At 42.6% G+C, this 14,847-nt stretch overlaps 1 protein-coding gene and 1 long non-coding RNA gene across 2 annotated transcripts in view; one reads left to right on the top strand and one right to left on the bottom strand.

Moving 5' to 3' along the window:
- SLC1A4 (solute carrier family 1 member 4) overlaps window positions 1–9,977 on the top strand; it is a 33,746-nt gene extending 23,769 nt beyond the window's left edge. Inside the window, exon 8 of the mRNA XM_056487115.1 lies at window positions 390–9,977. Coding sequence (XP_056343090.1) covers window positions 390–624 — 235 coding nt within the window. The 3' untranslated portion in view covers window positions 625–9,977. The remainder of the gene's footprint in view (window positions 1–389) is intronic.
- Window positions 1–14,847, bottom strand: part of LOC130250927 (uncharacterized) — a 34,811-nt gene that overhangs the window by 18,156 nt on the left and 1,808 nt on the right. The gene's annotated exons all lie outside the window — the stretch shown is intronic.

The raw sequence follows: 14,847 nt of genomic DNA on the forward strand, positions 1-14,847 counted from the left end.
AGAAGCTGGGTGCTCTGACTTTCTGGTTAAGCCTGAAGTAAGTTCCTGCTTTGAGCATGCATTTGAAAAATGCTGGCCTGGGGAAAGGGAAGAGGAAGGAGGTGACCTATGAAGAGCAGGATGCCTGAGAAAGAGTAGTACTATTGCTGCAACCCATAGAGAGACCAGAAGCTGCTGACAGCAACAGTTTGACTGACCTTAAACCTGCTCTGGTGCACATTTTTAGTTCTGAAATAGTGATGATACTCCTGTGGAAAACACCTGTGGTAACTACATCTCACTTGTCTAGCTGCACTGATGTTAGTGGTTCAGCTGGGGTGAATCAGCTCCCCAGTTGTGTTGTAACTCTCTTAAAGCCTGCTGCTTTGGTTTTTGTTTCCCTTCACCAGGGACCGAACCACCACAGTTGTGAATGTGGAAGGGGATGCCCTGGGAGCGGGCATCCTTAATTACCTGAATGAGAAAGACAAGAAAGAGAAAGAGCAAGAGCTAAAGGAAGTCACTGTAGAAGCAGTTGCTAACAGCAAGTCTGAAGCGGAAACGTCACCTTTGGTAACCCACAAAAACCCAGTCTCCAACACAAGCAGCACAGCAGACCCTGAATCCAAGGAATCAGTATTGTGAACTCAAGGCTGCTCATCGAGACCAGTCCTAGAGTTGGCCCAGGGACTTGTCGACGCACCCAGACATTTGCAGTACAACCAGGGGCTGGACGGCTCTTGGAAGTGCTCAGTTCCAGTCTGTTTTGAAATATGCTGGCCTGGGGAAGGGGAGGGAGGTGGGGTGGGCAGAGAAGGGGTGTTCAGAAGGAAGCACTCGCTTTATAATAGTATTTTGATAGTTTGTGTGTGCATGTGTACATGTTGCACATGCACAGTTGTGTACATGTACGTGAGAACTGCCATTGAGGCTTCTGGTGTAAGGAGACTTCCATTAGTGAAGGCTCAGATGGTTGAAGAAAGGGAGGTAGACAAACCCAGTATGTGCTTATTGTAGGGAAAAATTTTTGCTGCTGTTTGAATGGAGAAGCAGTCTAGAAACTCCAGAGTGGGTGAAAATGTTGCTTAAATTTGTTTTGTAGCGTGGAAACATTTACCCCCCATTACAGCCATGATATGAAGCAACATTTTTCTCCCACTCCCCTTTCTCATGTTCTCCAATCCATTAAAAATATTGAGTATGTCCTTAAAACTAGCTGGTCCACTTTTAATTTTTTTTTTTGTTTTGTGCCTAAATTAATAGCTTATTAGGAACTTGTTTAATTTCCCCACTGCATTGCAGCTCATAGTAGTTTTCCTGCCTTTTGGTGAATAACTCCCAAACTGTGGGACCAAACAGAGGATATCTTTGTGCAGATCAAGGATTTGTTTCCTCCTTTCTTCTAATCAAGCTGTTAAGGAAAAGATCCAGAGGAAGAATGGATTTTGTTAAAGTAATCCCTTTGGGCTGAAAAAAATGTAGTCTGTTCCAGTGTTAGTATGTCTGAAAGAGGCTTGCCTGTGACAACATCCATAAATCCAGAAGTCACTTCCCTTCATGAAAACACACGTGATCCTCTGCTAGCACACTACGTCCTTCTCATGTTTATTTAGTGGGTCAATCCAAACAACTTTAGTCATACCCTCTTCCAGCAAAATTGAATAGGGGAGGAAAAATTCTGAACACACATCATGTGGAAACTGATGACAGGCAAGTCTGAGTCTTGGCTTGAAAGGGGAAGAGAAGAGGCAAGTTTATAATACCAGTAATCTCTGTGTGGGAGATGGCTACCTGTTTCTGCCAGGAGTTTGGTCCTGCCATAAATGTTCTCTGGCAGCAGTTTACTTTTAGTAATTCTGGGTGGTGCTGGGCCAGGGTAATGCTTTAATGGTAGGTGGTAACCTTTGCTTGAAGCTCAGCCAAATGCTTCTGGATTCTTACTCCTTCTTTTTGCCTTTACAGTATCCTTCCTGAATTTGCGTCCCAAACCTGAACGAAGTCTGGCAAACTCATTACAAAGATCCTGTTGGTTTATCTTGGCTCTTTGGATGCTAATAGTTAAAAAAACATTATGACTACACAAGCCAAGATTTGCCTGGACTTGTGATATTTTCCTTTGGCTACTTCAATGCAAGAGATTGCATATGGTTTATCTCCACACTGTTAACTCGGCAATATGTATTCACACTTAGCTTTGATATAAAATAATGCTAAAGTCTCCCTTTTTCTTTCTCCTCTCTTAGTTCAGAGGAATCTATCTTGCAGAAAGAGCAGCACTAGGAAGAGGCAACTCCAATTCCATAGCAGCAGCTGCCTTCCTTTGCAAAGCATCCCTCCTGGTAAAGGGACATGATGAATTTTGCAGAAAGACGCTCAGAGTGAGATGTGCCCACCCCTGAGGGAGTGCGCAGTGAGTGTGTCATGACTGGCTGGTTAATCATGTGCACTGGAGCCATGCAGACAATCCAAGTAGGAAAGGATTAGTCAGCCCACTGGGAAACTGCAGGTGGAGTTTCTTTTTAACCAGTTTATTTGTAACCATGTCCACAAAATTTGGTCATTCCTTGGCTCATCTTCAAAATGGAAGGAGACAAACACAATTTTGTAGGGATGTCTTTTGCCCAGATCAACTTTGCATTTCTTCCTGTTAGAATCATCCCAACTCCTTTCAACTCAGGAAACCAAAAGCATATTTTTAAGTCTCTTTGAAATATTTGATTGCAGCAGAACCCCAAATAGTTTGATTTTAAAATAGTATATGGGTGCCTCAGGGAAGCTGAAAATCTGACTGGTCCCTGTTGGCTGGGTTCTGTGGTTGCATTTTCTCCCTCATCAGACATTTAGCTCCTGTGCTTTTGTGAGACCCCCTTGGAATACTGTGTACAGTTCTGGTGTTTCCAACATAAGAAGGACATGGAGCTGTTGAAGGAAGTCCAGAGGAGGGCCACGAAGAGGATGGGAACACATCCACTGCAAACACAGGCTGATAGAATTGGGGCTGTTCAGCCCAGAGAAGAGAACAGTATCTGAAGGGGACATACAGGGAAGCCAGAGAGGGGCTTTGTCAGGAACTGTAGTGGTAGGACAAGGACCAAGGGATACAAATTGAAAGAGATGAAATTTGGTGAGATACTGGAACAGGTTGCCCAGGGAGACTGTGGATGCCCCAGTCCTGAGAGCGTTCAAAGCCAGGCTGGATAAGGCCTTAAGTAACATGTTCTAGTGGGAGGTGTCCCTGCACATGTCAAGGGATTGGGACTGGATGATGTTTCTTTACAACTCCTTAACATTCTGTGGTTCTATGATGCTCTCCCTCACTGTGACACATGCAGCTAGCATCAGGACATGAGGGCAGCACTAAAAGGACAACTCATGAAGCATCACAGCACCATTTCGGAGAAGAACACATCTAAATTCTTTTTTCACCTCGAAGCTGCTGTTGCCCACAGGTAAAAGTACTGCCCTGGGCAGACCCAAAGGCTGGGCTTCCTTGCAAGCATCTTGCCATTGCCATACAATCCTTCTTCCCTATGGTGGTGCTGCAGCTGGAGTGTGCCTCATCCTTGTAGCAGTGTGCCATAGGCTGTGGCACATTGGTCCTGACAGGGGCTTCTAGGAAATGGGAAACTAAAGCAAATACCCCAGTATTAGTATGAAGCATGAGCTTCAGAATGCCTCACTGAATGCCCCTCCCAATCCCTACTAGTGGATTGCCATGTTTTGCATTGGTGTGAATTTCTAGTCCCATGTAAAGCTTGTAGAGCAGTTGGATTTAAGGAGATCAAATCATTCTTATAGCAAGAATTTAATCAAGGAAATCTCACATTCCTTCTCTTGGAAATGCATATCATAGGATTTATATGAACCATGAGTATTCAGCTCTTAACCTGCCAGAAATCTGTGGACCTACAGAGGACTTACTTTAGACTTAAAAATGTGCTACTTCTTTTGTTTGTGCAGAACAAGAGGGATCTGTGGAAGCAGGAGTGCTGGGTAATTGCTGCTTGTCAGAACATCTTGGTCATTTTATCATTTGTGTTAGAATTTACATTTCTTGTTTTTCTGTGATGTTCCCATTCCTAATGATAGCCATGATGCATTCTAGAACCCTCTATCTGGATTGTTTTCTTAAGAATATGAAAGATCTAGTATTGCACTCTCCGAGACTAAAAAAATGTGGTACATTCCAACAACTGCCACTGTAATGATGTGGGTCCTGGTGGTAAGCCTGGTAAGATAGAAGATCTTAAGTTGATCTTACGTCTTCAGGTAAGGGCACTGGGAGAAAAATGAAAGGGCGGTTGAGGCATGTGTATTTGAGATACTGTTCTTGACCTGCAGTGTAATGTGTTACACTGGGAGCTTCCTCTTCCAGGAGGCTGTGAGCTGAGAAGGTGCTCAGGAGCCTTGCACGTGCAGCCAGGGGTACCTGCTCTGCTTTGCTCTCAACCAGGCACTCCACAAATCTGGTGCCAGTGTGGTACTTAACTCCAGTGTTTCTTGACTGGACATCTATGTGTGTTCTCTTGACCCTAAATTGGAAACCTTTAGTCAGTTGCATTTTTTTTTTTTTTTTAAGAGGAATAAATTCTATGTAGAAAACACTACTTTCTATTTGATTTTAGGATGTTTTTTGTTGTTTTGGGGTTTTCTTTTTTTCCCCAGAAGGTACAAGTTCTCTCCTTGGGTCATGTCCTACCCTCTAGTACAGGAATTGCTTTTTGAGAGAAAGATATGGAAATTACATGGTGTATTTCTTGGAGTGTCCTGTGCAAGGCCAGGAGTTGACTCAGTAATCCTCATGGGTCCCTTCCAACTCAGTGGATTCTATGATTCTATGAAATATTGAAGAGTCTGCAAGCCTTTTTTCAGTGAAGTTTCTTTGACTGTTTTGCACCATCTTTTATTTCTTCTCTAGGATTGACTGTTCACTCCATGCTTTATTTATCACGGCATGATCTCATCCTGTTTCCTGGAATACCCTGTGTTCTTTTTATGTTTCAGTGGCTCAGGAATAAATGGGAGACTGGATAGTTTTGAGGGCTTCAGTTTGCATTCTGCCTTTCTCCTGTCCTGAGCTCAGCAGAGGTTTGTGAGCCTTGGTAATTCAGAGTTGCTCTGAGAGAGCAGAGCAGTATCTGTCTCTCACACTGAGAAAGGTGCTTGTTCTGTGCTGAGATGTGGCTGTAGATGCCTGAAAAACTGTAGTGATCAGTGGAAGGTGCCAGGACTACTGCTTCTAGGATATTTTCAGTAAAGATCTTGTATTCCTTAGAAATGAGCTCTTGCTGAGTCTAGGTGTTGGTAATTGCACTACAAGACTCGGTAATTGCAAAGGCCTTTAAACCCTTCTGGGGGTGTCTCTTGCAATTGGGATGGCTTTTGTGTTGAGAAACGACTACAGCCAATCCCAATTCCCCTGCCAGGATGCGACAAACAGGATCCTTTGGGACACAACGGGATGTTGTGTCCTTTGGATGTAACAGAGATGTGGAACTGGTCAGAGTACCACATCAGTTGGTGAAACAATCTCTGCTTTATCTTTTCTGGGCGGCCCTGAGCTGGAGATGGTGAGAGACGGGGGGGAAGGTGTGAGGGGGAGATTTCCTGGTGCTTGCTCTGTTGCCATACTCTTCTCTTTGCTGTGGCTGGTGCCAGATATGGACATGACCCAGTGTCACCATTCCTGTTCTCCTGTGGTTCCTCCTTATTTTGCAGCAAGAACAACAAAATTGGAGGTGTTTAGGCAGTTCCTCTTTCAGTCAAGTCAAGGTCCTTGTCATCTCTGTGACTCACCACCCAGCCATATGTTGAAGGTTGTGTCCTTAAGAGCTTGCAAGAGGGACATATCCACCGTCTCTTCTGCAAAGATTTGCAGCTTTGGCCAACACTCTGGGCTAAATCTTCACTCTGGTCCTCTGCTAACACAGGGCATTTCTGCAGCCACTGTAAAGCATCATCCTGTTGAAAATTACAGTTTTTAATTCCTGACCCTTCCACAGGCAGTGAGCAGTGGGCCTCAGGTACCAAGTCAAAAGACCAAAAGATAAACTCTCACCAGAGAAAAATTGTCACATCTTTACTGATTTTAACAGAGCCTTGGCAGTTCATAATCACAGAGCTGCCTGTCATGACTGATCTGGTGACAGATGAACAGCACAGAATTAGGCAGGTTGCATAAGTCCTATACCTGTGCTTCCTTTTCTGCAAATTAGGTTTATCTCTCACAGGCCATAGTGTGAAAGATAGTGAGGTGCAATGTTTAGAAAGCACTCTTAAAACACAGAGCAGTAAATCTTGACTAATAATGAACTTTTAAAAAATCTGAAAGGAATCAAATAATCAAAGTATGCAGAGTTGCATTGTGCTAGAGGAGGAATGGCTGATGGAAAGGAGATGAGGTGGATGCATTTGCTGGGCTAATTTGAGGGGAGCTGGTGTCAGTGTGAGCTGCAGTTCAGAAAAGTGGTGTGACTTAGTCAAAGACAACACAGTGCCCTGTTCTGTCTGCCTCCTTCCATCTCCACCTGACATGCCATGAAAGCTTAGGCTCAGGTAAATTAACAGACATCACCATGGATTCAACATCTAAATTGGGAGTCTTGACAGCTTAGTTCCTGACTAGTTTCAGTGGGAGAGCTTTTCAACTCAAAGAACAATTTATCTTGTTGTTAGTATGGGTGACAAAGGTGAAGAAAAAGAACTGGAAGGCTGCAGGGACACCATCACAGAAGACAGGGTAAGCAAGAGGATAAAGAACCATGTTTTCCTTGGCATTTTGATAGGGTAGGATCAAAGAAGGCTGCAGGCATTTGTCGGGCATGTAGCAGAGACCATGCAAATCCCTGCCTGCTGCTTGGGTGGGATTTGCAGGGAGAGGCAGGAGTGCTGACGTTTCTGAAATGCAACAAGGCAGCATGCAGAGGGCCAGTGTGGAACTCTAATAAGCTGCTGCTGGCTGCTGGCCATGACAGAGAACAGCAGTACAGTTCTGGATCAGGGATTGACCCACATTCCTCCTTGCAGGATAGCTAGGACAAATGCTTCTCAGATAAATGCATGGAGACCATTATTCTCAGAGGACAAAGACCAACTTGTTATCTATGGGAGCATATTGATGAAAGCCATGCTCACTTGCTGCTTCAGTTTCTGGCAGGAGGGAATAGGGTTTGACAAATGATCTAAAACTTTTTCCAGACTTTGGGCAACACATTGAGACAGTTGCCCCTGAATATTTTAACTCTGACAATAAGTGATCAAGAGCTTCTTTTGGCTCCTGTAAGTCTTCACATTTGAGCACAATGTTGGGAAGTTAATGTTAACACAGAATTCATTCTCTGCATGAGGTCTTTATAGACATTTGTGACCAGCAGGCATCAGTTTACAGCTGCACAAGTGAATGAATACAGAAAAAGGTGAAAGAACTCTCTCTTGAATCACATGAAGAGCTGCCAAGCTGGCTAGGAGCAGACTCTGAATCCCAAAGCCAAGTTCATTGTTAGCTAACAACTATCACCTCCTTAAAAAAACCCACATATGAGGGTTTATAAGTATATTTGATTGTGTACAGAGATTTTAATAGAAGAGGAAAAAAATCTCTTTCGTTCAAGAGTTCACAGTGTGGTTACTTATTGAATTATATCTCAGTGTCAGCAGATGCATCATCCTTAACAGTTATGAAATCTCATTTGGATTTAACCTCAGATCTTGTTGCCAGCAGGAGGTGAGAACTGTGGACATTTTAGCAGGCCAACAGCTTTTATCTAAAATCCTGCTCAAGAAACATTTAAACTTGTTTCCCAAGGCCATGGATGTTGCTTGCAAGGCAAGCAGGGCTACCAACAGGAACTAGCATGAGGAAATGGATTTTGAGCCAACTCTGTTGTAATGCATTTAAGGGTGTGGTTTTAAGCCACAGAGACCAAGAAATTTGGTATTAGATGTTCCTTAGGAAAGCTTTCACTTGCTCCTTCTGGTAAAACAACACTGAGAAAGTAATGCTCTTCCTTGCCAAGCATGTATTTAGTAATTGAAACTAAACTGCATATGGCATGTGCGTGCAACTTAATTGCAGTTACATGTTGCAGAAGGAAATTACTAAAGGAACTCTTCTCTCAAGGAATTGTTTACACATGTCTGAATCCCCGAGATTACATTCCCACAGAAAGAGTTGTGCTTAACCATAAAAAATACTCCAGATATTAACTGGTTTGGATTGCAGCTTTTTTAAGAACCAGAAGGAATGCTGGTGTCAGTAAAGGACAGGCCAGGGCCTTCTCTGATGTGCATTGATGTAATTTCCTGAGCTTTCTGTGGTTTCTGGATTTCTAATGGTGATACCTCCATAGCAGCATAGAGGAATGGTCTGGGCCTTTTAAGACTATCATGATTGACAGAACAGCAGTAAAGCAATGTTTTTAAAACTTCTTGGCTGTAACTGAAGGCATTTTACATGCTCAGAGTATTCTTAGTGTTTTCCTAGTGGTTAGTGTCGATGCAGAAGGAAACTTCCTCACGTTTTGTTCAGTTTGCCTTCTCTGTATCCCTTCTGCGGAGTCTGTTGTGCTCCTTGGAGTCTGGCCAGATCCCAGCAGGATCAGGCTCCTATGGTACATAGATCAGACTTAAAGATATTCTGGCCCCATGTGAGGACATGCACTGTTTCCTATCCTGTTAGGAGGGGACAAAGACATGCTTGGAGAGCTTTGGAGCGCATCTGGACTGAGCAAATCCTGCTTCATTAAGGCAATATCTTAATGATATTTTACACTTAATTAGTCAAATAATCACGACCAAGATGGCCCAGCCGTCGCTGCCTCCCTGCTCTGATCCACAACTGATGCTCTGTTGACTTGTCTTTCCTAAAGGCCACTGTGGACTTGATGTATTTGCCATCCATGAGAATTCCATTCTTTTAAGAACACAATCTTATTTAGACTTCCTCAGTTACTATCCTGACTGCTCTCTTGTAAGGTTGTGCTGTATGGGATGGAGACCATGTGTAGCACTGCAAATAACTGCTGAGCTAACCTCTGCTCTTGAACTGCTTCTTGGTTACTGCAGACTGAGGCTGACTCACTCACACATTGTGAGGGTGAAGACTGACTAGATTTTGATTAATCCCACAGATTCAGGGATAGCAGGACCACCCCTGCACATGAGGAGTCCCCTTCTGCCTTATTATTCTTAAAGGTGCCTTGTCCTGGTTCCCTTCAGGACAAATTCCAAATTGCTGTTTGGCTTTCAAATATGCACCAAAGCTGAAAGACTCCATTATCCCTGGAGACAGGAGGGAGAATATGATGTCCTGTTGTGAGACAAGGAAAATGGTTTTCTTTTCTCTATCCTGTGAACTCTGTGGCAGCAATCCTGAAGTGTGTATGTGTGTGTGTGTGCTTTTATTTCTACCTGGACACAAATTGCTCTAATTAGGAGGGAGGGTTATTGTATTTTTATATGTTAAATTTGATTAATTACTTTAATAAAAAGAAACATGAACTCTGAAATTTACTGCCATCCACTCCAGTACAATCCAGTATCACTGATACAAATGTATTTGCCTTCAGGTTAAAACCTTCTGCTTAGAGTAACCACTCCATTGAGGAAGTGTTTGTGCCATGTGGGTGTGTTGATCCCTGTGCACATCAGTAGCTGTTCCTCCTTTAAAGCTGTGGGTTTCACCCATGTGACTCTGTATCATTGTCTCCCAAGAACAGATGTATGTGCACATATGCAAAAAAAGACCGTATGGCTGTGTCTGGGGGTGTGCGACCCTGGGGCAGATGATACAGATGTTTGTTTTGTGCTGTAGCCTTTGGAGTAAGAACTCCCTGCCTACCTGGGGAGCAACCAGACCTGTGGCTCATGTAGGGATGGTTTGTTGTATTAGGAGGGTGACACAATGGGATACTCTTTTTTCCCTTTCTCTCATGGAAATGTATATTTGTTTTCTCTTTGTGTAGCTTCTCAATATGAAATAAAAACCAGCCCAAAAAGAAGTCATGTTTTTGTCTTGGTTTGGAGAAAATCTGGCCTTTAGTTAGATCAGCCTTGTACATGCAGTGGGACATCCTGCTGGATCAGGCTGTGTCACCTGAGCAAAGACTCCTTTGGGAATGCCCCTGGATGAGAATTGTGCAGTTTGATGTTTGGCTCCATGTTGGAGTCTGTAAATCAAAGGTCGCTCTGAATTTTTCAGAGAGAAATCAGAGTGCAAGAATTAAATTAAAACCCTTGGATAGATTGAAATATTAAGCCACTCACACATAAAGTAGAGGTGTAAGATTTAGAATAAGCAAACAAATAAGAATGTGTTTAAAATGTATGCTTTAAAAAGTAAAAGTCTTAGATACCAGTGTAAAAGTGCAAGTTCTAGTGAAAGTTAAAAAACATAGTCCTAGATACTAGTGTTGAAAAGAAGTTTCTGTAAAGGCTCCAGGAACATAGTTTTAGACTAATAAAATATTAGTAAAAATACTACTTGCATTTTTTTAAATAGAAAAGGTAGATCATATTTATAGTTTATACATAAACTGGCATGCTAAGAAACTAAAATTCTAATAAGAAGAAATAGTTCAGATTTGTGTTTCTAGCTTATTGGGTAATTTGTGTATAAAAATCTATGCATTGAGGAAAGACACTTGCTCCTGCTCTCTCGCTTTTCTTCTCTCCTCACCACCATCATCATTGCCCAAAGAAAATAGGAGCTGCAGCAGCAATATTGGCCCTCCCGGGGCCTCGACAAGAGCAGCTGCTACTTCTAATCGGGACTTCACTTCTGTTTAAGACTCTTCACCAAAACCTTTCAGCGGACTTTAACGCTTGTGACTCTTTGCCTTTCAAAACTGATGTGCCTTTACAATAAACAACTTTATAGCAACTAATAACTGCTCGGCTCTTTTAAATAAAACAAACAACCCAACAATTCCACTTTCCCAGACTCTGCCCTTTATTGGCATGCTGGTGTCACTGATTGTCAGCATTTAACCCTTTCCCCACTGCCATTTCTCCAAGCCCTCTGCACAGTACTGGGTTCTAAAGGGTCTTTGGGAGAGCCTGGATTAGCAGTTATGCAGTGGTGGAGTAGAAGGGCTGGCAGACGCACCTGCTGCTCTTCTGCCAAGCCAACTGACCTTGTTCCTTTGAGAAGTATTGGGGAGTTGGAGTAATCATTAGGAAATGCTTTTCAATAGGCAGCCAGGCTGGTAAGTTCAGGGTAATTTTAGATTTGCCACACAGCCCATCCAAGCAGTGTGCTGGTCTCAGAATTGAGGGCCTGGGTTTGCCATCTAAGTGGGTTTGATACAGCTTTTCTGTTAAAAGCTTATATATCTCCAAAGGGTGGAGTCTGTCCTGATATCACAAATCCAGTGAAAAACATCTATGTAAGTGTAGGTCAGTTAGTTTCAAGTATTAAATTCCCAGAACAAATAAACAAGGGGGAAAATTTGCAAGAATTTCAAGCACCAAAAGAAAGAAGCATAATTTGAAGAACTTTACCCTTTTTGACTTAAAAATTGTAACTGGTGTTATGCCCAGGAATGTGAATCTTACAAAAGCATCAATGTGGTGGTTTTCAAAAAGCCTGTCTGACTTCATGGTTGTGCCTTTGGCTTCTCACTTCCTAGCTGAACCCCTGAGAAGATACTGGAGGAGTGCTAGGGCAGGGAGACGTCCTCTGTGACCAGTCTGGAGCCATTTCCATGTCAGCTTTGCATACAGGTTTTCTGAAGTCTTCTGGAGTGGTTGTGATTTGCCATTTGAAACCTGTGAAGCTTTGTGATACTGGTGGAAAAGGTGGAATGATTGTTTGTCTTTAATGACAGCTGAGCTAAGCCTTAGACTGAGTCCCAGCTGCCTCCAGACAGACATTAATAGCTCTTGTTAGGCATTATTATGCATAAAGAGATAGTTTCCTGTAATATTTCAACAAAGATAAAAGTTGGGTAAGTTCTAATTAAAGTTTAATGATTTTATTCTGGTTTTCTACCACCACCTACAAATCTGGCCACTTGCTTTATAACTTCTTTGTTTTGTTTTGTTTTGTTTTGTTTTGTTTTGTTTTGTTTTGTTTTGTTTTGTTTTGTTTTGTTTTTATTTTGGGTTTTTTTGGCTTTGCTTTTTTTAAGAGAAAAGAAGCATTTTTGGGAAAATGCTCCTCACTTCTTTCTTCTAAGCTCTAGGCAGGCAACACACATTTCTCTTATTCTCATGAAAAGCATTTAAAAGTAAATTTATTATAAAAGCCACTGCTATTGTTCTAACTTAATATTTACAGAGGAAATGCAATTATGGCCAATGAGCAGATTAGTCCTTTTTTATAATCCCCAGTTTGTCTGATTAAGGTAGATAGAATTATAGGGAAGTTTTTTTTGAGTTAACCAGAAGACAATACCATTTATTCTGCCCTGAAATGAATGGTTTGATTTACACAGGTTGTATGGTACAGGTGCACTAACTGGTCACCTTTAAAATGTTACTGTTTAAAGTCAGATCTCTGCTATGTCCTCATTATGAGCATTGAAGTATCTTTGAACCATTGTAGGAGATCTTACAGAAGGGGAATATGGTATTTATTTACATTGTAAGCTCATTGTAGCCACCTGCACTTTTTCTCCTACAGATTTCATTCACTCTCAAGGAACAAGTTCAGTCCAGCCGAAATCACTTGTCAAGGGATGAGGCCTGTGAAATCTTCACTAAACCTCCCAGTTTTGGGGCAGTTGTTTAATGATCTTTAACAATTAATAGTTGTTTTGTGATGGTCCTTTGCTGCAGTCTCTCTTCCTGCCTGGCTGCAAGGGAAGGGACTGGGAGATGCCTATCCTCCTGCTGTCAGAGAGTAGCTGTGTGTCCTGTGGTCTTAGCAATGGCTCAAATTATCTGTCCCAATTTTTCTTTTTCTGGTGTCGTTTGTTATAAATTCAAGCCATCCTTAGTCCCCCAGCTCTGCTATTTCTTCTGGCACTTACATAAAGAGATTTTTATTTGCACTAATCACAGTATTTCTTTTACAAATCTCTGTGCTGATGACTGGTTCCTGCAGATGCCAGCTCTGGTTTTGAAGAGCCTCTTGGTTCTGGCCAGGAGAACATACAAATGACAGAGGGTCAAGACATCCCAGCAATTAGAATGAAAAAGAAGTTGCTCACATTTCCCCACTGAAAGTAGAAGTAAAATATAACATTTAGTAAGTAAACTTGATTCAAATTATTCAGTGCCCATTACAATTCAGACTGATGAAAAGTTGCCACTGCCTCTTGACTACTTAGCTCCTATTTCTTTCACAGCAATTTCACAGCAAATCCTCAAAGGCAAAGCATCTGGACCACACCAACTCCATCCTATTCACCATCTTCTGCTCCATGACAGCTGGCCCTGATCTGCAGCTGTGTGAGTGTTTTGGAGGGCCTGGCTAGAGGTAAGGAGGTGCTATGAGGGAATACAAACCCCTGCCTTTGTGGCTACATCTGCTATTGCTGGCGGGCTGGCCGGGCTGTGTTCGTGGTGTGATGGGCACATCGTGTGGCCAGAAAGGAGAAGTGCAGTTTCTGTTTGACCTTTTCCCTGAGCTAAATCACTCAGTCCAGCTGTGCAAACAAGTGGTAAAAGGATTCAAATTGCCCAGCTGCTAGCACTGGACAACACACCCAACTCTGCACTTCTGTGCTGACGCTAAAATACTCGTTGCTCCAGTTTTCCCTCTGTTCTTCCTTAATCCTGCCTTACATATTTCATTTGTCAGCTGCCATGAGTGTGCTTAAGTCGTATTTTCACGTGGTTCTCCAAAGTCAGGAAGAAAAAGCAGCAGCTACATTTTTTAGGAAATATTCAGTAATAGTGAAGTGATGATCAAGAGGAGCAATGGGAAGTGTGCAGGCTTCAGGCCAGCCTTCTCATGGCTTTATAAAGAAGCTAAAGCAACATGACTGAGCTTGAACCTGCTTATGCAGGCATTACCAGAGCAGCTGTCCAGCTGAATGGATTCTTGGGAGCTTACTGTAATTCCAGGACCATAAGTAGATGATTAGTGACTTCAAATGTCAAAACTGTCAGAGAAAATCTGCAGGCCATACCTGGAGAAGAAGGTCTGGGAAAATGGAAAAGTGCAGAGTTGAAATTCACAGCAACATCAGAAAAATTGAGAGAGAATCTGGGAAACAGAGGATGGAAAGAATTAATCTAGATAAGAGTAATTATCTGCACTTACACTGGTGGGAAACTGTAGGTGAAGGAGCAGGATCAGGAAGTTATGGGCAATCAGAAGCAGGAGTGCTGTATGAATAAGGTAGATCCTGTTCCAGGGTGTGTAACCAGGATCACAGCCTGGACTATCACACTAGTTCTGCCTAAGTACAGCCAAGCCCATGCTGGAGCTTTGGATCAGTGACCTTCAAAGAAATGTGGCCCAGAGAATGAGAATCGATGAGAAAAAAGAGAATGGTCCAAGATGTGGAAATCCTGACCTCTGGGGAAAAGAAAAGGGTTGTTAGCCTTGAGAAGAGAAGGACAATCACCTGCAAACACCTTTCAGAGAAGGGCTAGGCAGACCAAACAGAGTCCTGAGCAGTTTGTACAAAAACTAATTAATGTTATCAGTCAGGGAACAGATAGGTTAGGTCCAAGCCTTGCATTTGCTGATGTCTCATCCATCCCAAACATTTGCATTGCAAGACTGAAATTTGATGGTGAAGATAGTGCAGATGGTATGCAAGAACATATGGTGCACCTCCAGGCTTCAGGTTTCATCCCAGAGAAGTGACTGTCTGGCTTGTAGTGTGAAACCCTTCAGGGTAGAAAGAAGTAACAAACTGATGTGCCAAAGACACTGGATAACTGCAGGTCACTGCAGTTAGGGGCATTTTAAAA

This window comes from Oenanthe melanoleuca, chromosome 3, assembly GCF_029582105.1.
Source record: "Oenanthe melanoleuca isolate GR-GAL-2019-014 chromosome 3, OMel1.0, whole genome shotgun sequence".
Classification (NCBI taxonomy): Eukaryota; Metazoa; Chordata; class Aves; order Passeriformes; family Muscicapidae; genus Oenanthe; species Oenanthe melanoleuca.